The sequence below is a fragment of the Salvia miltiorrhiza genome, chromosome 2 (assembly GCF_028751815.1).
Source record: "Salvia miltiorrhiza cultivar Shanhuang (shh) chromosome 2, IMPLAD_Smil_shh, whole genome shotgun sequence".
In the NCBI taxonomy this organism is placed as follows: Eukaryota; Viridiplantae; Streptophyta; class Magnoliopsida; order Lamiales; family Lamiaceae; genus Salvia; species Salvia miltiorrhiza.
Window position 1 is genome coordinate 38270822 of NC_080388.1, and position 23904 is coordinate 38294725.

The 23904-nt window shown below is 37.5% G+C and overlaps 1 protein-coding gene across 3 annotated transcripts; it reads right to left on the minus strand.

The window, feature by feature from the left end:
- Positions 1–5175: 5175 nt before the first annotated feature.
- Positions 5176–11769, minus strand: LOC131012314 (transcription activator GLK1-like). Of its 3 annotated transcripts, none has more exons than XR_009097285.1 (7): positions 10985–11769; positions 10721–10861; positions 7478–7780; positions 7344–7394; positions 7164–7223; positions 5509–5706; positions 5176–5410 (listed from the first exon to the last, which is right to left on the minus strand). XR_009097285.1 is itself a non-coding variant. In XM_057940255.1 (6 exons), the coding sequence occupies exons 1-6, from the start codon at positions 11414–11416 to the stop codon at positions 5563–5565; spliced, it is 1131 nt and encodes a 376-aa protein (XP_057796238.1). In that variant the 5' UTR covers positions 11417–11765; the 3' UTR covers positions 5176–5562. The 3 variants fall into 3 exon arrangements, 1 of the variants encoding a protein (XP_057796238.1); XR_009097284.1 differs by having other exon boundaries at positions 7299–7394; positions 10985–11734; XM_057940255.1 differs by having other exon boundaries at positions 5176–5706; positions 10985–11765.
- Positions 11770–23904: the final 12135 nt, after the last annotated feature.

The following is a 23904-nucleotide window of genomic DNA, read 5'->3' on the forward strand; positions in this document are numbered from 1 at the left end:
TGATTTTTCTGTCTTTATGTTCTGTTTTAGAACTGTTTTCGTTCTTGCTCTAAGTACAAGTTTTTAGGTTCTATTGTTAAAGGGGAACTGTTTTCACCCCATGTTTAGAACTTGTACTGTGAGTTCAGTCTTTTTGCTGTCTAGAACTGCTGTGTGGTTTTGGCATCATCAAAAAGGGGGAAATTGTTGGGAACCTTGAGGAATATCCTAACCCTTGTTTTGATGATACCAAAATTCATAGGACTTAAATGTAATAGACTAGAATCGTTTTGAACTCAAGTGTTAGAGTTCGTTTCTAGTTTAACTTGCGGTGTCGAAGACTGAAGACTGTAGACTGAAGAACGAAGACTGAAGACTGAAGACTGCAGATACCAACTGAAGTATCAGTTGAAGAATCAGTTGAAGACTGATTATTTAATGCGCGCAATGGACTGATACTAAAGTCAAGTATTAGTTGAACATTCCTCCTAGGACTGATCTTCCAACGTTCAGAGGAAGCCACGTACGCACAAATACAGCCGCATTAAATGCAGAGATCTCAGAATATCTTATCTCTGCAGAGGTCATTCCTATCTGGTGGTAACTTTTCAGAGACGTCACATCTCCTGTCCATCAAAGAGAGCCGTTTCCACACAGACAAGGAACCTCGGAGATTGAAGCCTCAGCCCAAATTCGAATTGCTCTCCAACGGAAGAAATCTTGAGGATGATTTACGCCAACGGATCTATTCAAGAGTTCTCCTACAAATAGCGCTCGAGGATCACTTCAACCTTCACCGATTCAACGACATAAGCTGAAGCTCTGCCAAAATTGCTACTCAGCCTAAAGCTTAACCTCCCCAAAGCTTGAATCGAAGAAGAGAATTCCAAAGCCAAAATCAGTCACTGCCGATTACATACATTCTCTTAGACCCTAGGCACATATCTGTTTACCCAGAAGCCAAAGGTCAAACTTGCTTCAAAGAACTTGTTCTTTGTAAGTATAGTTGGCACTCGTTCAAACCTCCCCCCCATAAGAGTGTTTAAGTGGTTCGGAGTTCAGGAAGGTACTCTGAACTATGAGTGAAAAGTTTGAGCACGAGGTGTGCTTAGCAGGGAAATCCTACGCGAGGTTGTGTGGGTGCTGAAGAAGGATTTTCTTCAGTTCACGGTTGTGTGCACCAGGCAAGCACACAGGTACGATTTGCAGTGCACCAGTGAAGCACTTGTGGAGTGGATTGTTGGTCTGATCAACCAACCGTGGATGTAGGAAAGGGTTTTTCCGAACCACGTAAAAGTCTCTGTGTTATTTATAGCTTTTAGTTTTACATTCTTACTTGTGCTATTTCAATTGATAAAACTGAACACTGACTAACAGCAAAGAGAAACCTTAATCCAACAACCTGCTCCACCGAGGCTATTACGAAACTAAGTTTAATTTCCGCTGCGTATGATATCGATCTGACTGAACTATCCTCTGATAGTCAGGAAGAGTGATATCATCTCTATTTTAGCAAACACGACTGAAGCCCTTACTTGCATCAGTTAAGTTCCAGCAACTTAACAGATAACTCATTACTGAAGAGCTTTCAGTATCAGTCGTCAACCTTGTTGGTCAAAACTGATTTCAGTAAAATAGGAGTCCTTGTTTGCGTGCAAAGTTTCGTTTTGATCTCTGACTGAGATCCCTCTGATTGAGGTCAGTAGATTTAGTTAAAAATAGCCTATAGGTGTATTCCCCCCCATACACCTATTCGAGACCCTCAGGACCTAACAAACTCCTCTGACAAGAATTCTAGACCATTATCTGTTATCAGGTACTTCACCTTTTGCCCAATTTCATTCTCAACCTCTGCACACCATTCTTCAAATTTTGCAGAAGTATCTGACTTCTGCTTTATGATATACACCCATAGTTTTCTTCTATAGTCATCCACCAATGAAAAGTAATATCTGCCCCTATTGAGAGTATATACTTGAGCTAGCCCCCACAAATCACTGTGCACATACTCCAGTGGTCTTGTTGAAATTTTCTTTCCAGCGGGGTAAGAAGACTTCTTGCTTTTGCCCATTATACAGTCTTCACAAGTCTGCAATTTAATAGGTGTTGAAAGATTGAGCAACTTTTGTTTTGCTAGCTCATTTATCCTTTTTTCAACAACATGTGCTAGTCTTCTATGCCAAAGTTCTGAGTCACTAGCACTGTTTACTTCTACTTCACCCACAACAGTAGAACCAATAAGGTGATATAAGCTATTTCTTCTAATTCCTTTTAGAACAATAGTATCACCTTTCATAATATGCAGATATCCTTCACAAGAGAGAAAATTAAAGCCCTTGTTTTTCAGCATTCCTAGAGATATAAGGTTTCTCTTAAGGTTTGGGATGTACCTTACTTCTTTCAGAATTTTCACTCTGCCATCATGCGCTTTAATCTTCACACTCCCAATTCCCTTCACTTTGCATGAATCATTGTTGCCAAGAACAACTGATCCAAGATCTGAGAATTTGATGTCAGTGAACCAGGCTTTAATGTGACATATGTGGAAAGTGCACCAATTATCCATGATCCATTCATCACCAATGTTGTTGTCAATAATATTCAGTATCTCTGCATCTCCACAACCCTCAACAACATCTGCATAATCAATCTCTTTTGGTTGCTCTCCTTGTTTTCTTTTCCAAGAATAACAATATTTTGGTATGTGTCCAGACTTCTTGCAATAGAAGTACTTTCTTTTACTTTTATCTCCTTCTTCTTTCTTTTGTTTCTTTTGAGACTTCTTTCCTGGATCATACTCTTTCTTGCCCTTCTTGCTTTTCTTGAATTTGGCCTTCACATTCAACCCCTCTGCATGAGTATCTGCTCTGGTTCCAGTTGATTTCTGCAACTCTTTGGATTTGATTGCAGATTCAACTTCTTCCAAAGTGATTGTCTTTTCTCTGCCATACATCATGGCATCTTTGAGGTGCTCATATGATTTAGGGAGAGCAATGAGCAGCATGATCGCCTTGTCCTCATCCTCAAGGACCACTTCAATGTTCTCGAGATCATCAAGTAGCTTTCTGAACTCATCAAGTTGTTCAATAATGCTCTTATCATCTGAGATTCTGTAAGAATATAGCCTCTGCTTTGAATATAGTCTATTCGCAAGAGACTTTTCCATGTACAGGCTCTCTAGTTTCTTCCAAACTGCTGCAACACTCTTCTCATTTGAGACTTCACGTAGAACCTTATCACTTAGGTTCAAGATTATGGCACTATGTGCCTTCTCCTGTAGCTTGACCTTCTTCACATCTGCTGTATCGATCTTAGATGGTTCCACCAGAAAACTCGCTAGACCCCGCTCCACCAACAGAGCTCGCATTTTGATTTGCCAAAGGGAAAAATTATTCTTCCCAATAAACTTTTCGGTCTCATATCTAGTTGTCGCCATATCCACAGAAAACTGTAGATTTGATAAAGTGATTCCACCGATCGCGATCGAGATCTAAGAATTTCATATTCCGATCAATATCGAAACCGCTGTCTCCTAAGAATTCTCATCCCACAGACGGCGCAAAATGTAGATTTGAGTTGAATTCTCTAATCACAAGAACTCACACCTGATCACTCTCCAGCAACTTAAACAACACACAATATGAATGTGAATGAAACAAGAATAATGAGACAAGGACACAATGGTTTACGAGGTTCGGATCTTTGCAGAACCTACATCCATGGGAAAGTTAACTGGAAAGTAAATGCTTAAAGCGATAAACAACACAAGGGTTTTACGTGGTTCGGAACAAGTTCCTACGTCCACGGTCAGTTGATCACATTGACAATCACTCTGGGCTTGTGCTTACGGGTGCACAGCAAATTTACCTTCAACTGAAACAAAGTTTCAATGCTAATACGCTGGATTGGACTTCTCGTCTCTTTCTTAACTCGTAGTTGCAAGGACTACACTTGTCTTGCTTGTGGAGGCTAAGAACTCTTGAGTTCAGACCACGGTCTTGAACTCTTTCTCTCAAACTCTCTTTTCGCTCAGATGAAAAGGGTTCAAAATACCAACTAGACTACAGAGAACAGGCTCTCTATAATTAGGGACTTAGGCTAGAGATTTTACAATAGATTTGCCTAAGGATATAAGAGAATGTATGTAATCAGTGAACTGATTTAGGCTTTGAGTATTCTCTTATTCGATTCAAACTTTGAAGGCAGTGAAGAATGTTGAGTTGCAATTTTGGCAGAGGTTTAACTTGAGTGTTTGAATCGGTGAAGATTGCAGATGTTCCTCGAGCTCTATTTATAGGCGAAGTCTTAAATATATCCATTGGTAAGATGGTCTTCAAGAATTTGGCCGTTGTGAAAGAGATTTGAATTTGGCTGAGGCTTCAATCTTCGAGGTTCCTGATTTGGTGAGGAACGACGTCTCTAGCTGCAGGAGTATGGTGTCTCTGAAAAGTTAGCACCAAAAAGGAATGCTCTGCTCAGGAAAGGACGATCTTCAATATCTCTGCATTTAATGCGGCTGTACTTGGCTTCGTTTTGACTTAAATTCTTCAGTACGAGGAAGAATGTCAACTGATACCTGACTTAAGTATCAGTCCGCTAAATCTACGTGGCCAGCATTAGTTATTCAGTCATAGATGAATCTTTAGTGAGATCTTCGTCCATTTAATTCTTCAGTATTTTACTTTGGTCTTTCCACATGCTGTATTCAGTCGAGTAGTCTTTAGTCTCTAGTCTTCAGTCGAGCGGTCTCTAGTCATCAGAACATCAAACTAACTAGATAACATGAACTCTAACACTTGAGTTCGAAAAGTTCTAGTTTATTACAAAGAAAAACTAAGAGTTTGGTATCATCAAAACTAGAGCTAGGATATTTCATTAATTTCCCAACACATGCTAATATCCCTATAAAATAATTGTCTGCTATCTTATAATCTGAATATTTCGTTTTAATTTTTGAATTGAAATAAATTCACATTTCAAAATTAATAAAAACAAAAAAAAATCCAAATTCGCAAATTATTATGCAATATTAAAAAAAATGTTCGGGCTGGTGAACAAACGATCAACAATACAAAAATAGACACTCGCAAAAAAAAAAAATAACAATACAAAAATACACACAATCTATTCCTCCACGCGACAAGATATGTAGTGAAAACAGAGTAGCCGGAGATGATCATGTCCACAAGAATAAAGTTGTGCCAAGTTAGCCTCGTATTTCATTATATTGAGAGAGTTTACTAAATTTCTAATATTAATTAATTCCACAGTTCTTCTAGTGATAGTGACCAATAGAAGAATCTTAATATAATAAAGTAGCACAATAAATCTCCCCATGTAATGTACACGAGCTAACTTCGTGACAATCTGGGCGTTCCGTTTCCAATCCAAAGGCCTTTTATGCACCACACCTAATCTTCCTCGTAATAGCCTGCCAACGACATAATAATCAAATTAAACACACTACAACAAATTTGGTTAGAACCAAATTATGTCAAACAATTTTAAATAAAATCTTTTGCAACTAACAAATTTATTGTCGGTACTGGAAAGAGGAGCCGGAAGCAGGTTGACTATGAAGGGCTAAGTTGGAGGTATTTTTGATACGCCTTGGCGTCGTAGTTCGACCATCACGCTGTCGATGGACGGCGGCTTTAGTCCGAGCGGCAGTGGCAACGATGGCTTCTTTAGAACATCTCCAATGGTTGCATCTATCCTCTCCTTGGACTGTTTAAGAATCCGTTTATATGTGTTAGAAGTACCCTTCAATGAGATTTAGTGTTTTTTCAATTCTCTGGAAATGGAATGTATTCCAAACATAGATGATAAGCTTCCTTATTTCAACAATGTATTTTGTCTGGTATGTACTTTCTCCGTCTCACTTCAAATATCTCAAAATTATAGGATTGTCCGATAGTTTTGAGATTTTTGAAGTGAGAGGGAGTAGTTGGGAAGAAATTAATATCAATTGGAACACTTAGGGGAGTGTACTTTGAATGATTAGTCTTGATAGATGAAAATAGTAAGACTAATCATTTGTTACTTTGATGGATTGAAACTTTGGGATATCTCAAGACCCTTGATTATTTATCATTTAGTTTTGTTTGATTATCTTATTCCATTGAAGTAGTGAGATTGAAGAAATCCTACTCTTGGGGATGAAAATACTTGATAATGCAAAATAAACGCCTCCTTAATAGATATTGTTATGAGACTTCAGTTAGGGTTTTCTCTCGAGCAAATTATTGATTTTGTAGACCTAAATTTGAGATATAGTGTTACTTTATGTTGAATATTGTAGTGTACTAGATGATGTAATTTATAGGGTTAATTGCCTGTAAAATACTGAACTTTCATCAAATTTTGGTTTTGCACAAAAACTTTAAAATGTAGCGTGGAAAATACTGAACTTTTATCAAATTTTGGTTTTGCATACAAACTTTACAAGATAGCGTGATAATTATTGAATTTTCATTATATTCTGATTTTGCATACACACTTTAAAATGTAGCATAATAATTACTGAACTATTGATTTAATTTGATTTTGCACTACCAATCGAGATTTCGGCCAAATTTAATGTTGACATGGCTAGCTGAATAATTGATGTGGCGTAATCAAGGAGGGAATAAAATGACATATATGATGTCACATCACAACTACTATTCGAAATTATGCAAAATCAGATTATTCAGCTGATCATGTCAATATTAAATTTGGTCGGAATCTCAATTGATAGTAAAATTAGATTAAATCAACAATTCGATAATTATCGCGCTATTTTGTAAAGTTTGTATGTAACATTAGAATTTGATGAAAGTTCAATAATTGTCACGCTATCTTTTGAAGTTTTTATGCTACTTTTCAAAATTTGTATATAAAATTAGAATTTGATAAAAATTTAGTAATTAATTACCAAGCTATATTTTAAAATTAATATAAAAATTAGAAATCGATGAAAGTTCATTATTTTACAAGGAACTAAGCCTAATTTATATGTCAATTGTTAGATAATTGATTTTTTTGTATCATGGATACTGTGATGATGTCATCTATAATTTCATTATTGTTAATTAGATGACTCGTAACCTAGAGCGACAAGATTTTATGATAACCGGAGATTCCAATAATTAGACTCATGCATGCTTATGCTATGTAAAAACCTAAAGATAGTGAAAGATCACCGGATGAATATCGGAAGGCAGTTTCGGTACCGTCTGTGCGGCGGCCGGCGGCGGAAATCTCTGCAGGGAAACATAAAAAAAAATCAAATTAAAATCTATTAACATGAAAGAAAAGCAGTGCAGGGAAGCAATAACTTGGTTAGATATCAAGAATCGAAGTAGAGAGAGTTCTGTTATCACCGTCGGTGGGAATTGCGGCGCCGGAAAATACATTGTGCCCGGCGGCGTAACCTATGGATACAGAACACATCAATGTTTTAATTATTAGTTGGGAGATGAATATTAATTGTGGCGGTGTTGTACAAAAGGCTTACATATTGGTAATGTGGATGCCAAAAGGATGGGTCCGACGGCGGGGGCAGCCAAGCATGCAGCGGCGGAGACAAGTGTTTATGCCACGTGTACATCAATGATTGGTCGACGGATGGATGACCCCATACATGTAAGGGTCTAAAATGAGGCACTGGTGGTGTCGCCGGAGGAAAGCCCATAGTTGGTGCAATCCAAGGATTCACCGCTGCCTGAATCGCCGCTTTTCCGTACATCTGCCGCCGCCGGCCCCAGCTCGCCGCCTCAGCTTCCCGCGCTTGCACATGTTTCCGGTGAGATCTGTATTTCTGCAATATCAATTAAATATTTATGTTTGGATATATACATACTAGATAGAAATATATGTGTGCTCAATTGTAACATTTATACAAAATAATGAACTTGAAATTTGTCAATAATATTTTTTGGGTTACAATTCATAAGCACATATGTGACTGTGTATGTTGCAATGTAATGAGATCTTACTATGGTAATTTTTGGCGTACGACTTATGTTACTACCATTTTTTTATTTTTTATTTTAATGTTTTGCTTGGATTTGTGTCATCAATATTGCTTCGATTAGTTTTACTATTGTCGATTTGGGATTTCACTTCCTATAATTGGATGCATATTAATTTTATCTTTAAAATTTCAATTAATTTTTAGTTAATAATTAATTATTAACATTGGTTTTTTCATGAATAAAATCATAGTACTATTTTTTACTCTCAATTCCCAGTTAATATTTTATCGCAGTAGATTATTTTATATGTTTTCATTTTAATGATAAATAAGTAGTGAACAATAAATTGAATGACGACATTACCGACACGGTACACAAAAAATGTAGGTAAGAGAATATTTTCCTCATGTAGAAACAATAGTGAAATATAATGCAACACCGAAAATGTAAAGAAAATTCATATAATCCGATGCATTTATTTTAATTAAATTTGCGAACAGCAAGGTCTAAGAATCAAACTCCACTACTCCCCCTCCCCCAATTGTAACACAAAAAAAAAATAGATTTTAGTTAAGATTAGCAATTATTTTAATTAAATTCTATTAGCACGAATATACTGTGCACACAAATTTTTGTCAACAATATTTTACTACTCTATTATTGTAAAAATGAATAGTAAATTAGGAAACAAAATATTATTTCCATATAAATTTTATATCCCTCCGTTCCAGAAGTTTAGACAGTTCTTTTGGTCACCAAATTTAAGAAGTTGTTGTTTAGTATATTAAATATATTTAATTATATGTGTAATTAAAGATTTAAAAAAATCAAAAATAATTTCAAAAATAAGAAATGAGTATTAATTAGAGTGATTAAGAAAAATAAGAGTGTAATTAATTTTAATAATAGAATTTTAAATTATTATAAAAAGAAACGACTCAGTCTCGTTAGGACGAATCAAAAGTAATACGACTCGGTTTCGTCGGGACAGACGAAGTAATAATTACCACATGGGTTCACAAAATCATTATGAAATCTACTTATCGAATCAAAGAGTGCTATCCCATCTCAACAATAATTAGTAGCATTTGGAAAAGGTATAATCATACAGCAAATAGCTTTTTCACATTGAGACAAATCAACCACGAAAAGGAAACGATGGGCTACCAGACACTTTATGTGTGCCTTGTTTTCAACTTCACTATAATTTCAATAAAGACTCTAATCAAATTTGCTATAAGGTGACATTACCATTCTGTCGATAACTTGTCTTTTTTTTTTTGGTCGATAACTTGTCTTGATAAAGTAAAATACGAAATGAAATCGACGCGCCCATAGTGTATATGCCCACAGTTTGATGCTGGTTTTAGACTACTCTTGCAGTTCACCAAAAATTGTAACTTTCTATTGTTACGGAAACATTTTTATTTGATAATGACAAAAAAGAAAAACAGAATCTGTCAAAAACAACGATTGAAATAGCTAGGTTTGATGACCACCTCATCTAATAACTTACATACATACTTACGAGACTATCCTTTAATGTTGAGACGTTGGCTTATAAATACATAAGCTTTTAATTAGTTCATGAATTATTTTATATGAATTTTTAATTTTGGTACAATAATACATAAACATTCAATTAAACAAAAATTTCCAAATTTAAATCCATTTCAAAATCAATATATCAAGTTAAAATCCATTACTATGAAAATATTTAGAGAAATAATTAAGCTAAAACATTGCACAAATTTAAGCTAAAACAATATGAAAAAAAATAAAAATTTACATAACACTTGGGACGCGAGAATATTTTGTGTGTAATTATAAGACATTTTATATATTACTGTAATTATAAGACCCAGCAAAATAGACATATATGCTCAAAATCTCTTTAACGGCCTAAAACTGTAGAGTGGTATTTCTGGACTTTGTCAGAAAATTTGATTTGTAATTGCGACATACATTTGCAAAAAAGCTTTATATAAATACTGAGGATTGAAATGACATCGTCGAAATGTATTGAAAATGTTTTTTTTTTTTTTGAAAGGATGTTTATTGTATTTTTTGTTTTACGTAAGAAAGGGGAACCATGAGCTTTTGTACCGAATGTTTTTTATGGACAATATATTTGTTTTCTTACAAATTGAAATATAATATTATTACTGCAGTAATTTATACTTAATTTATACTCCTTCCGACTCTGCTATCTTGAGACTTTTTTTGGATACGAAAATTAAAAAGTAGTATTTTATGTGTAATTGAAAAAATGATAAAATAATTTATCACATAGAAAAATATTTCAAGATAAGTGGAACGTCCAAAAAGGAAGTGTCTCAAGATTCCCGGGGAAAAAGGGAGTAAAATATATCAAAAATTAAAATCGGGTAATTGGTGAGTTTTAGTAATCAATGGTTTTCAGTAAAAGATTATGCAGGATAATTATTTGTAACCAGGATATTTAGCGTGGATAATGACAGATTATTAATACTGAGTTGGTGTTTGCTATCATGGCTAAATACAGAATATCCTAGTTTAAGTTAATCCTAGGGGGAGGTGGTGTTATTAATCCTAAGAAATCTGGATTAATAATATTGGGTCGTGGGATTAAATCGGGTCATCCGCATTATTACTAAATAATACCAAACACTAGACTGATCTGTATTAAATTAGCTATTACAGTGTATTAGCCAATATCAAACACGCCCTAAATGTAATAATCCTGTAAAAAAATTGTAAATGTAATCAGACATCTAAGGATTAGAGAGAGAAATGAATGATACTTGAAGATGGCTGGCAACGTTATGGCGTGTGAGGCAATCGATTCCCATAATTTCCAGAATTCTCGATGGCACTGCCTTATCAATCCCTAGCTGCTCCACCGCCTGCACGAACTGCCGGTGCAATTCCGGCGTCCAATCCACCTACAGAGAGACAGGATTCTAACTGGATAAGAGCTCCCAATAAATGAACACTTACCGCAACAGAATTCTATTATTTGCAACAGAGAATCAGAATCCCTGCAACGAAAATGATTCATTAATTACCTTCGACTTCTTCTTCCCCGGCGGATTTTTACAGCCAGCCGACGATGTTTTATTTCTGTCGTCAGCTTCTTTCAAATCTGGATTCTTCACTTCGGCTTCGGGTTCCTGAATCGTGTCGGGCGATTCCAAATCGACGTTGGAAACTGAATCTGCTGCGGCGTCTTCTTCGCTGTTTCGCGAATTATTGTCGCACTCTATTTTCGTATCAGATTCGGAGCCTGAGAATTCGGCGAAGAATTCGTGATCAATTTCCAAATCAGGCAGCACGTCTCCGTCGCCGATTCCGACGAGAATGTCGTCGAAATCAATGCTGCCGAGCAAATTCTCGCCGCCGACGACATCTTCAAATTCTCTCTCTTCCATTGAGAAAACCTGCAGCATTTCTTTTTCCCTCTCATGCTTCACGCTACTCAATGGCGACACGGCGAGCATTAATCCCCACTAACTTTTTAATATCAAACTTTTTTTTCTTAGGAAATGAAAACTGAAATCGAAAAAATAGTGGAAGCTGTGTTTGGGTGCAGACAGCCTAGTGCATTATGTGCTGGCCTTGCTCTTGGTTGGTGATGTAATTCCTTTTTCTGTTTACTGAGAGAGAGAGAGAGAGAGAGAGAGAGAGATGGTCTCCACCACGATTTGTGTGGGAGAGGAGGCTCTGCAAATTTGTTTCTATGCCTTTGTTTTGGTTTGTCATATATAGGTATATATATATATAATATAAGCATGTATGAATGTGTATGACACGATGAATGTGTGGCTACCATTTTTTGAGGTTTTTTGGAAAATCTGTAATGTGGTTTTCTCGCGAAAAGTTTAAATCAAAATTCTATGGGATTTTTTTTACTTGAATTCTATGAGATTTTATTTGAACATGTTTTTAAAATATAATGCTGAAATATGGATCAGAATGAATTATAACGATTGAATTCTTAAACCCTTCAAAACAAAATTAACACTCTAAAATATGTGCAGCTTGTGCATTTGTTTGAATGACGAGAGAAATAGAGGATGGAAGATTTGTACGATAAATTATGCAATGGTATGTTAAAAGATTCACGTGAATATTATTCTGTCACCACCAACTAGGGCACTGTGAGGCCCCTCTCCCACACTTCATTTAAATGCTTGTTTGTGAACAAAATCAACTCACTGTTGTGTATCAGAATTGAGACCCAATAAATAGATTAAGAGAAGAGTCAAAGATGCATGGTTTGGTATTAAACAAATATCAGCATTTTTCAAATTTTATTTACGAAAAATACGAGATAATGTATTATAGATACTTGATCTTTACTGTATTTGATCGTATATGACCGTGCATGGGGATGTCAATCGGGTTGGTCCACTCGATTTCCAGCCAGCCTATTCGATTTCTGGTTATTTCTGGTTCGGGTTAATCGATTTTTTTATTTTTCGGGCTAAAATATTTGAGTAATCAACTCGATTTCGACTAGCCCATCGGGCCCGTAAATTTACTATTTCTTTTATATATATATATATATATATATATATATATATATATATATATATAGGGTGCGGTTATAGTGAGAACCACACTTATCGTGAGAACATAAGAACCATTAAAATCAATGCATCTACTATATAAATTAATGCATTCGCTATTAAATTTAATGCATCCGAAAATAATAAATTTTTTGCTCCCTTTAGGATTCGAACCCATGATCTGCATTCATCCACCAAGATGATGCATCCACCGTAGATCTTGATGATCGAATGGTTTAAAATGGTTCTCTGTTCTAATTTTATTTAGTGGTTCTTATTTGAACCTCTCCCTATATATATATATATATATATATATATATATATATATATATATATATATAATTTTTTTATTGATAAACATATTCCTGTAAGAAAAAATATGTTGTATTTTTTAATCAAGGCACTTCGTTTCATTTTAGATACAAAAATTAGTATTATTTCAAAGAAAATTTACTACCGATAAGAATTGGACATGCATTTAACATAAATGACTATCTTTCTTTAATTATTATGACATGGCAGCCACAATGGGGGGGGAGGGGGTGCGGAAGGTGGTGCACACCCCCCCCCCTGTCGCACCCCAGCTTTCCGCTCCAGCATCCCCCCCAGCCCGGTGCAGTGAAGATTTATGGGGGGCGCGTGAAAAACACTCGCTGAATTAAAATATATATATATATATATATATATATATATATATATATATACATATATTAAAATTTGGGCAAAAAATGGTCCCAAGGCCCCAAGGCAAAAGGGAGCCAACTATTGGGGCTCTATCGTCAAGAAGTACAATGACCAACGGGCCAAGGCACAATTGTACGCGACGTGAAACAAATAAAGTCTCACTTTCAATGCGTGCAAAATGAAGTCAAGTTGTGAGAAGCAATCTACGATAAGTGCTGGAAGAATTGGGGCTCCGACATGAGCGATGAGCAAATTACTACTTAAGCTCAAAAAATGTACGCTTCCTAGCACGGTGCTATATTTAAGTACCCACATACATGGCTTGTGCTTCGCGTATGTCAAAAATTCGCGACGATTGACAAGGATGTCCTCTTCTCCAAACGCTCCAAGAGCTCGGATGGTTGATATACAACCACCTCTAACGAGCAAAGTGTGTCCACAAGGCCTCAAGGGCAAAAGGCAGCAAAGAAAGACAAAGGCAAGAAGAAGGCCATGGAGAACGTGGTCAATGTTATGGGCATCTTCTCCCAAGCCCAACGCGACCTCGCTGACGGCATCATCATGGGTAAGGATACCTCTGGCATGAAACCCGGCGAGTTGGCTCACCAGTTGAAGTTGGTGGAAGATATTAAGAAATGCAACAATTTATCATAGATTGTAGTTTTTTTATGCTTTTTAAAATTGAAGTAATTTAGGACTTTATTTTATTGTAATGCAATTTACAATTTCAATCAATGTAGGATTAATTTTTAATTTTAATGAAATTTATATTATTAAATATAGTGTTTAAATTAATTAAAAATAAATACTCCCTCCGTCCCTAAAATAACTTCCTCTTTTTCCATTTTGGAACGTCCCTCAAATAACTTCCTCTTTCTTTCTTTCCATTTTTGAACACCTACCCCACCACTAATAATATTTTATTTATTCTTACTTTTCACTTTTCACCATTCCCAATACTAATTATAACACTTTTCACAACTTCCAATAATAATTATATCATTTTTTCTTCACTATCAATACACTTTACAACTTTTCATTAAAACCCGTGCCGTCCCCAAAGGGGAAGCCATTTCAGGGACGGAGGGAGTATTATAATTAAATACAAAATGAAAATCAATTTTAAGAGTTGGGGGTGTGACTCTCCCATTGTGGAGTGTGGACTCTTAAATAGTGGGGACCACATTTAAGAGCCCACATTGGCTCTCTATTGTGGATGCCCCTAACCGTTAGAGAGAAACAAAACACATTCCATAAGCATCAAAATCTTATTTATCTAATTAAAAAGTACTCCCTCCGTCCACGAAATGAGTACCCATTTGTGGACGACACGGGTTTTAAGAAATATATGGAGTGTAGTGTGAATAGTTTAAGGGTCCCACTTTTTGAGTGTATTAATTAAAGAGATGTGTGGGGTACACTTGCCAAAAAGGGAAATGGGTACTCATTTCGTGGACGGACGAAAAAGGAAATATGGGTACTCATTTCGTGGACGGAGGGAGTAATAGATTTATTAAGAAAAAGTTCGGTTAATCTGACAATTCGCTCGGTTTTTGGGCCAGCCCTATCGAGTTCGGGCTAAAAAAATTTTGTGCTAAAAATTTCATCCCTAACCCTCATTTTTTATCAATCTATTCGGGTCGACCCGTCGTTTTCGAACTTTATTGACATCCCTAATCGTGCATTAAATGTTCTTGGGTCAAATGTTTAGGTACTTTTGTAATTATTTCAATTAGAAATCACCGTCTTGGACGATTGAACCGAAGACCTCTCATAAAGAAGAATCTTATACCTTAGGTTTGTGACTTGAGCTAGGCCTCATTGGCCAAAAAACCTCATCTTAAATGTACAGCATGTCAGAATTTTTATATGGTAAAATATATTTTAGAGTTGTTTATATTGTAAAATTTTACTTTCTTTTTATGAAAAAAATATTGTTTTGTCACATGATTTGCTATATAATTTATTTATTAAATTATATTTCATATTGCATTATGTTCAATAATATTCCATATTTTAGGTTATGTAGTGTGTTGCTCGAATGAATTGATCCCTCTCTAATGCTAATGCTAAACCTTCTATTTATAGATAACTAATTGGGCCTAACCCTAAAGCCCATGAAGCCCAACTTGTTGGTAAAGCTGGCTCTCGGCAAGACTGGCTCTAGAAGCGCTTCACTCTGGCAGGGCTCTCGGCAGAGCTGTCTCTGGTTGAACTCTGGCTATGCTCTGGCATGTTGTCTCGGGTAGCTCTGCTCTGGCATGTTGTCTCTGGTAGCTCTCCACTCTGGCAAGGCGGGTAGCTCTGCGCTCTGGCAATGCCAGCTCTAGAATTTACAGGTTGACTCTGCAACGCCGCACTCTGGCGAGGCGGGTAGCTCTGCTCTCTGGCAGGGCGGGTAGCTCTGCGCTCTGGCAGGCCAGCTCTGGTTCTAGCAGAGCGGCAGCTCTGCGCTCTGGTAAGTCCAGCTCTGGTTCTGGCAGGGTGGTAGCTCTGCGCTCTGGCAAGGCCAGCTCTGGTTCTGGCAGAGGCGGTAGCTCTGCGCTCTTGCAAGGCCAGCTCTGGCTCTGCGGGTTGGCTCTGGTAGAGCGGGCTCTGGTAAGGTTGTCTCTGGTGAGGCGGGCTCTGGCAGAGCTGTCTCTGGTAGCGCTGCACTCTGGTAGAGCTGTCTCTGGTATTGTTAAGCACAGCGCTGATGAGTATTACATTCCTCATCAGCTACTCCCCCTAGTCTGGTTGAACTGTGTCTTCTTTGTTCAACCAGTGGTGTGTGGTGTAGAGTCAGCGCTGTGCTGCTCTCCTATGTCAATTAAGCATACGTGATTCCCTGCGACTTATTAGATAAGAATTGTCAATTTTTACAAAACAATGGTGACAAAGTATTTCAGCGCTGCAAATGAACTAAGATAAAAGAGATAGTAATTTTTCATTTTGATTCTTTGAATGTCATCAATGATGACTGACTTAAGGCTTAAATTTCTGCAGAGCGGCTGAGTTGCCACTTAAGGCTCATCCCCAGTCTAACTTTTGCGGCTTACGATGTTTTTACGCGGAGCATAGACATTGAGGCCCGCGCTGGCATGAAGGCCTAAGTTTTGCAATTAATGCCTGCGATAGCCGCACTGGCTGCACTGATATAATTGCACTGGCTATGCTGAGATAATCGCACTGGCTGAGCTGAGATAATCGCCTTGGCTGCGCTGATACAATCGCCCTGATTGCGCTGAGATAATCGCCTTGATTGCGCTGACTCGCGGCTAAGGCAGCTCTGGAACTTAATCTTTAGATTTTGAATTTTTTTATCCCTAAAATATAGGATATGAAAGGTGACGGGGGTATACACCCCCTACTTCCCTCAGTGTCGTGCGCGTACTTTAGAAGTCACGCACGATTGTTGAAGTCCTGGTAAATAAGACAGGAGAAAACCCGATGAATAGATCAGAGAAAACCCAATGAATATATCATAAAACACCCAATAAATAAGAGCTGGAAATCTGCTCTCCCAATAGCTCTGGTCAGGACTGGAAAAATGTTCCCGAATCGGGCTGAAAAACTAGTGCCGAGAAGTGCTGAAGATGCACCCGAGCAGGGCTAAAATGCAGGTGCCGAGAAATGACCCAGCAGAGCTGAAAATCTCACGGAGAAGACTCCAGACAGGGCTGGAAAAACCCTATCGCGCAAACCCAAACAGAGCCGGAGAAACCTGCGGTAGAAACTCGAGTAGAGCTCTGCACTAAAAAAAAAAAAAAAAAAAAAAAAAAACAGATCGAGGCTGAAGAACCGAACAAAGCTGAAAAGCTTGCCCTAGAAAACCCGTCAGGGCTGAAAGAAGCAGAGCTGAAAAGTCTGCCCTGGAAGACCCGTCAGGGCTGAAAGAAGCAGAGCTGAAAAGTCTGCCCTTGAAGACCCGTCAGGGCTGAAAGAAGCAGAGCTGAAAAGTCTGTCCTAGAAGACCCAACGGGGCTGCACGAGAAGGCCCGGCAGAACTGCAAATCTGCCATACGAAGATTACCCATCAGCGCTGAAATGTGCGCTGTGAAGAGCAGCTCTGGTTGTAATAAGCAAGGCTGGAATGACCCGTTTTGCTTAGAGGTCCCACACAGGGCTGTCCGTGTTTGCCGAACTGAAAAATCCCATGCAAAGCAGTTAAAGCATGGTTATTAGGTTTTCTTCAGTCCCAAAATCCCGAATCATGTTGCTCGATAAGTTATGTGCAAAGCTGAGAAAAATGCGCAAGGCTGCACCACAGCCCCTCAACTCCTGAATTCCCATGAACAAACGCAGGGTTATGTACTACTGCATCGAAGAAGGTTGGCAATCCCATTGAACTGAGGGTTCCCTGGTAGGGCTGCCATGCTCCATTAGCAGTGCTGACATACTCTTACACCCAAAAATTTAAACAAAATCGTAAGAAATTGTAAGTAGAAAAGAACGCATTTAAAATAAAGTAAGGCTGGTAGTTCCCTGTCATGTCGCGAAAAATCTTGGGCAGGGCTGGAAATGTTCACCCGAGCAGCCTGGTCAGGGCTGGAAATATTCGCTCAGGGTAGCCCGGTTAGGGCTGGAAATATTGGCTCCAAGGAGCCGGTCAGGGCTGGAAAACTTTACCCAGATTAACCCAGTCAGGGTTGGAAATATTGCCCAGAGTAGCCCGTCAGGGCTGAAGAACGTTGCCCAGAGCTGGAAATGTTGATCTGGAGCAGCCGGTCAGAGCTATAAATTTTGATCTAGAGCCGCCCGGTCAGAGCTGGGAATTTTGATCTGGAGCAGCCAGTCAGAACTGGTAATGTTCGACCAGAGCATCCCGGTCAGAGCTGGAAATGTTAATCTGGAGCAACCCGGTCAGAGCTGGAAATTTTGATCTGGAGCAGTCCGGTCAGAGCTGGAAATGTTCGACCAGAATATCCCGGTCAGAGCTGGAAATGTTCGACCAGAGCTCTAGAAAAAACCCACAAACTTCGGCCCATAATGTAATTTCGGATCAAATGTATGGACTTTGTTAAGCAAAAGAAACTCAAGGAAATCCCCTTCTAATGATGAGTATCCCACCCCTCTGGGAAATAAACCCAGAACAGCAAATAATTTTCTCGTCGGGTTCAGATAGGCAAAATATGATCTCAACCAAGAGAAGATGACTCGCCAGAAAATATCCCACGAAACAGAAGCAAAAATTAGCGCTAACTATAGTCAGAAGAATAATCTATTGAAAGAAAATGCATAAAGGTTACCTTCATCGGATTTCACGTCGGGAATATACGCTATTGAAACAAAACAGGATATAATTGTTCCCATGATTATAACATGATTAATAATCGCATTGATTCCAAGAAAAATTCAAAATCGCACAGGTCCCAAGAATACTTTAAAAATCATATAGATTCTTTCGAATCGCACGATATGCGCCACCTTAACTATCATTTCTTCATGCAGAGCAGTCGGAAATCGGCCAGGTTCCCAGAAATCAAAATAAAATATCCAGATGAAGAACACAAGAACATAAGAGATCGCACAGAAACACACCCAAAATCATGCAAATCTCACACATTAACGTGCAATCGTCCTACTATTTTTCACATTACACAGTCGGAACGATCAGATGAGGAAGCACACTCAAAGATCTAGTCTGAAACCCAACCCTTTACTTAGATTTTTGCTAGAACATGCATATTCGTTGAAATTATGAAGAACAGTGCCCAGAAAATATCGCCAACTCACGCCTTAGCCCAGATTTCCCACAGACGGCGCTAGTTGATGAAGCATGAAATCAACCCTTAACTAATAAGCAATAGACGAGGCAGGATTTACGTGGTTCAATCATTAAGACCTACATCCACGGGTGATCTTCGAGTGTTTTCACTATATTGAAAGTGTTTACATATTACAAGTATGTTGCACGAATGAATTGATCCCTCTCTAATGCTAATGCTAACCTTCTATTTATAGATAACTAATTGGGCCTAACCCTAAAGCCCATGAAGCCCAACTTGTTGGTAAAGCTGGCTCTCGGCAAGACTGGCTCTAGAGATGCTTCACTCTGGCAGGGCTCTCGGCAGAGCTATCTCTGGTTGAACTCTGCTCTGCTCTGGCATGTTGTCTCGGGTAGCTCTGCTCTGGCATGTTGTCTCTGGTAGCTCTGTACTCTGGCAAGGCGGGTAGCTCTGCGCTCTGGCAAGGCCAGCTCTGGATCTACAGGTTGGCACTGCAACGTCGCACTCTGGCGAGGCGGGCAGCTCTGCTCTCTGGCAGGGCGGGTAGCTCTGCGCTCTGGCAGGCCAGCTCTGGTTCTAGCAGAGCGGAAGCTCTACGCTCTGGTAAGTCCAGCTTTGGTTCTGGCAGGGTGGTAGCTCTGCGCTCTGGCAAGGCCAGCTCTGGTTCTGGCAGAGGCGGTAGCTCTGCGCTCTGGCAAGGCCAGCTCTGGCTCTGCGGGTTGGCTCTGGTGGAGCGGGCTCTGGTAAGGTTGTCTCTGGTGAGGCGGGCTCTGGCAGAGCTGTCTCTGGTATTGTTAAGCACAGCGCTGATGAGTATTACAGTCCTCATCAATTATAGAATAAAATGTGTTCATGGTCTAAATAGATTTGAATAATCTATTGGTAATGATCGAAGTATCTAAGTTATAAATTTAGTTTAACTTGGCTAAATAAAGATTCTTGTGCAGTTGTTGTACTCAAATATGATTCATACTGAGATAAGTTCTAAATGGTTGACATCACTAAGAACGAGATCTCGAAAAAAAATTATTTATTAATTTTGTATCGAGAATTGTTGTTATATTATTATACTTCATCCGTCCCACGAAGCATGACACAGTTTCCTTTTTGGTCGGTCCCACGAAGCACGACACGTTTATAAAAATGGCAAAAAATTTACCCTTTATTCACATTTTCACTTTTTCACCTACCACACTACACAAAATACCAATTTCTTAATTCCCGTGCCGAAAAGAAGTGTGTCATACTTCATGGGACGGAGGGAGTATAAATTTGTGTCTCGATGCATCGAGTTTATAATGTTCCATTGAGGTGCTCATAAGATTTATTGTACTAGAACCCGACTCATTAGATTTATTTCCAAGTGTAATAATTATGTTAAAGCAATTATATGCTCTTATCAAACCAACCAGTAAGCTTAAATTAATTAATGAACACGCACCATCTTAAATACGAGAAATAATTAAATAAAAATGAGTCATATTCGTAATATGGATGATGATGAATAATGTAATATTAATTCTTTGGTGGAATAAATTAATATTGATAAACTCAATTTGAGTTGGGCTCAAATTAAGGTAATTTGAAGTCTATAAGCATATCCAATCCTTGTCCTCCTAGAAATCCATATACTTAGCACATCATACCTATAAATAGGGGATATAGAGCACATAAATCAAAACACCAGAAGATAGAAATTTCCGTCCCCCTATAAAAAGATGACTGAACTTTTAGCTTTTTCCATAAAATGTCCCGAACTTTCATTTTCTCTTGAAAAACCCTTAACTTTCAATTTTTCCATAAAATGTCCCGCTATACAAGATTCAATTAATGAAAAAAAAATCCTGAACTTGAAGCGTTTCCCAGCAATGGTGGTTCTTAATATAGTTATTCAACAATGATGGTCCCTAAAACATTTCTTTGGCGAGATAAGTGATTTTTCTATCATTGAATTTTGTATAGCGGGACATTTTTATGGAAAAAATTGAAAGTTAAGGGTTTTTCAAGAGAAAATGAAAGTTCGGGACATTTTATGGCAAACGCTAAAAGTTCGGAACATAAAACAGTATTAAACTATTTTTGAATGTATATTTATTCATTTTCTACTATTTTGGTTCGCCGGGTTTATGACACGTTGTAACTCACGAGCGTTGATCGTGGTAGACTAGGTATATTTTTATTTATTTTTTTATTGTAATCTATATGAAGAAACGAACCAAAAAGACGACATGAAATGAACAACATGGTCCCATCGAACACACGTGGCATGCAACGCTGGACGTGCGCGCCGGAGGGCACTACCCAACCAGAACGTAATAGGTGAAAATCGACTCGTTGGCAGTAAGTGAGATGTCTCGACAGGCTGCAACATCGTATACAATCTCTGAACCCTCAGATTATCTGTATATCTTGTGTCAGACTTATACAGTTTAGTAGAGCACTTTCAGCAGTTTATTCAAAGATGATTACACTGGTAGCTTAATCAACTATAATATATTCAGTTGATTTGACTTCCTTGTTGATCGTTGTACACTCAACTGAGCTGAACATGTATTCTTCAGTTCGATAAACCGTCAACATCCTTTCTTCTGCTTTCTTGTCAGTGATACTTGATAAACATGCATTTTTGCCTCTTGGTGTGTCATATTTGATACTTAGTTGTGAGGATTTTGTGTGTTTGATATGGTTTATTTGAACATATATTAGTTTATTGTCGAGAACTTGTTACTTCCTTGTTGTTTAAACGAATTTTCAGGAATATGGAAGTTTAATATGGCAAAATGATGTGCACGGAAGTTGAAGTTCATCTCGATACAAGTTTGTATGCGCAAACAGATCGAAAATCGAACATCGCACGGGGGAGAACGAGCCAATTTGATATTTTTATTCTAGTTCATATGTCTATGTGTGGGTAGAACATTTTTATCCTATGGTTTAGATAGTAAACAGATTTGGATTTCTGACATTGTTTGATTCCATTTATCATGATTTAATTTCTTTTTTATGTTCTTGTTACTGTTGATTGCTTAGTTGTTTGATTACCAATTTTGCATAATCTTAGGTTTTAATTTGATATCGGGAGATGATAATTATTACCTAAACTACTAAGAACATAAAACATACTTGTCAATATTAGCGAGAGAGCTTGAGATAAGTGTAAGGACATTAATCCTAAAGACTTTTTGGTGTTGCATGCTTTAGAGTGACCCGAGGACGATAACCTTGCATGTAATCAACTGTTTGTATGCCACCAGAGTGAGTATAGACTAGCATTGAGATTGTCTTCGGAAAATCTATCTTGGTTTATTGAATTGAATCGGTTGGATTATCTTAGTCTATTGAAACCTTTACCTTGGGATAATTCATTTCCATTAGTTTTTCTCTGTCAGCTTGATTTATTTTCTTTTCCAATTTTTTGTTTACTTTGTTTTAAACCATCTTTATTTATTTTTCAAATAGAGAAAGATAATTTAGGATAGTAATTATTAATAACCGGCCAAAAATTTCTTCTTACCTGGTTTACTTTGGGACATGGGCGACGGCGTCTTACCGGCCTATGTCTCGCTTTTTTGTGGTCAGTTTGGTTTCCTCAGCGACTGCGTCTAACCGGCTGAGGTTTGCTTTCTTTTCCTTTCAGTTAGACTATGGCGACGGCGTCTTACCGGCCATTGTCTTTTTAGGTTTGTGTTTTCTTGTTTTGGTTTTGACTGGTTTGAGCCAGGATTGTTTTGGGACGATGGTTAGGCCGGAGTTCCAGAAACTTTCCTCTCCGCTCTTCTGGTCGTGGTCTTTCGTCATTAGACGGGCACTCTTTTTCCTTTTCTGGTTTTTCCCTCTGGATTTTCCATGAAAAGGTTTTAATGAGGCTCGGCCCTTAGTCTGCTTTTGTGTGCTTTCAAGGGTTTTTAGGTTTTGTTTTTCCTCTTTTCTTCTTTTTAATAAAATCGCATTTTAATACTTAATAATCAATCTTTGTGGATACGACCTTGCTTGCTACTGTACACAATTGCACTCGTGCACTTGCGGTGTGTTAAGAAATTAACGAACAATACTTCATCTCAGGTTCCCCCTCCCTTATACTAGTACTTGTAAATAGAAATTCAACCTCCTAACATGTAAGCTGAAACTAATTAATTACAATGCTGATTTTGTAATCAAAACAAAAAAAAAATCTAACAAAAAATATTAATAAAATTTGTGTTGAGTGGACAAATCTCTCACTGGAATACATATAATATGATAATTTTTTTAGCTTTGTTATACCAATACTTTTAATTTTAACTCTGTATAATTGCATTTATGATATGTTATTGTACTTGTTACTTGGTACTTTGTGATTTATTTTTTGTATGAAGTTTGTAAAATATTTTAATTTTCAATATAATTGAATCGATTGTGTTCTACACTCTCATTAGATTATAGGATTTTAAATAATTACCTATTACAAGTTTTTAACAATAAAAATGTAAAAACGTGAAACAATTAACTATGACTAAAAACTATAATCTATTCTTGTATCGTAGTTCGTAGATATTTTGACCAGTGTTGCACAAATATTAATTACGGCCAGAAACTGCAGACTATGTATTAAAAAAAAACTATGCTTACCCTCCAACCAATAGGTCGGGGGTTCGAGTTACCCTAGGAGCTAGAGTGTGAGTGAGTTTTTTCCTTTCTTTGGTTGTAATAATTTAAAAAAAAAAAAAAAAAAAAAAAAACTATGCTTACCTTTGTAGTGCATAAATATTATAAATAACAGTCTTTGTCTACGTACTACATTTTTTTTATGAAAATTGTAGTCAAAACTACAATACGTACGTTTCAGAATGAATTAACTACGATTAAGAACCATAAAATATGGAAGACAATAGACTAAATTCGTAGTATATATGTGTGTGCCAAACCATAATCTATAGTGGAAATAGACTATAAGTGAGAGGCGGTATTTCTCTACAACACTCTTCTCTACACTTTGACAACACAGTCTACAGATTTAATCTATAGAGTATGGATGTATTTGTAGCA

Coding starts and splice junctions, on each gene's coding strand:
- LOC131012314 (XM_057940255.1), bottom strand. CDS start 11,416: ATGCTCGCCGTGTCGCCATTGAGTAGCGTGAAGCATGAGAGGGAAAAA. Junction 10,862..10,984: donor CGGGGAAGAAGAAGTCGAAG/GTAATTAATGAA, acceptor GTCTCTCTGTAG/GTGGATTGGACGCCGGAATT. Junction 5,707..7,163: donor TGCCTTCCGATATTCATCCG/GTGATCTTTCAC, acceptor ATTCTTAAACAG/TCCAAGGAGAGGATAGATGC.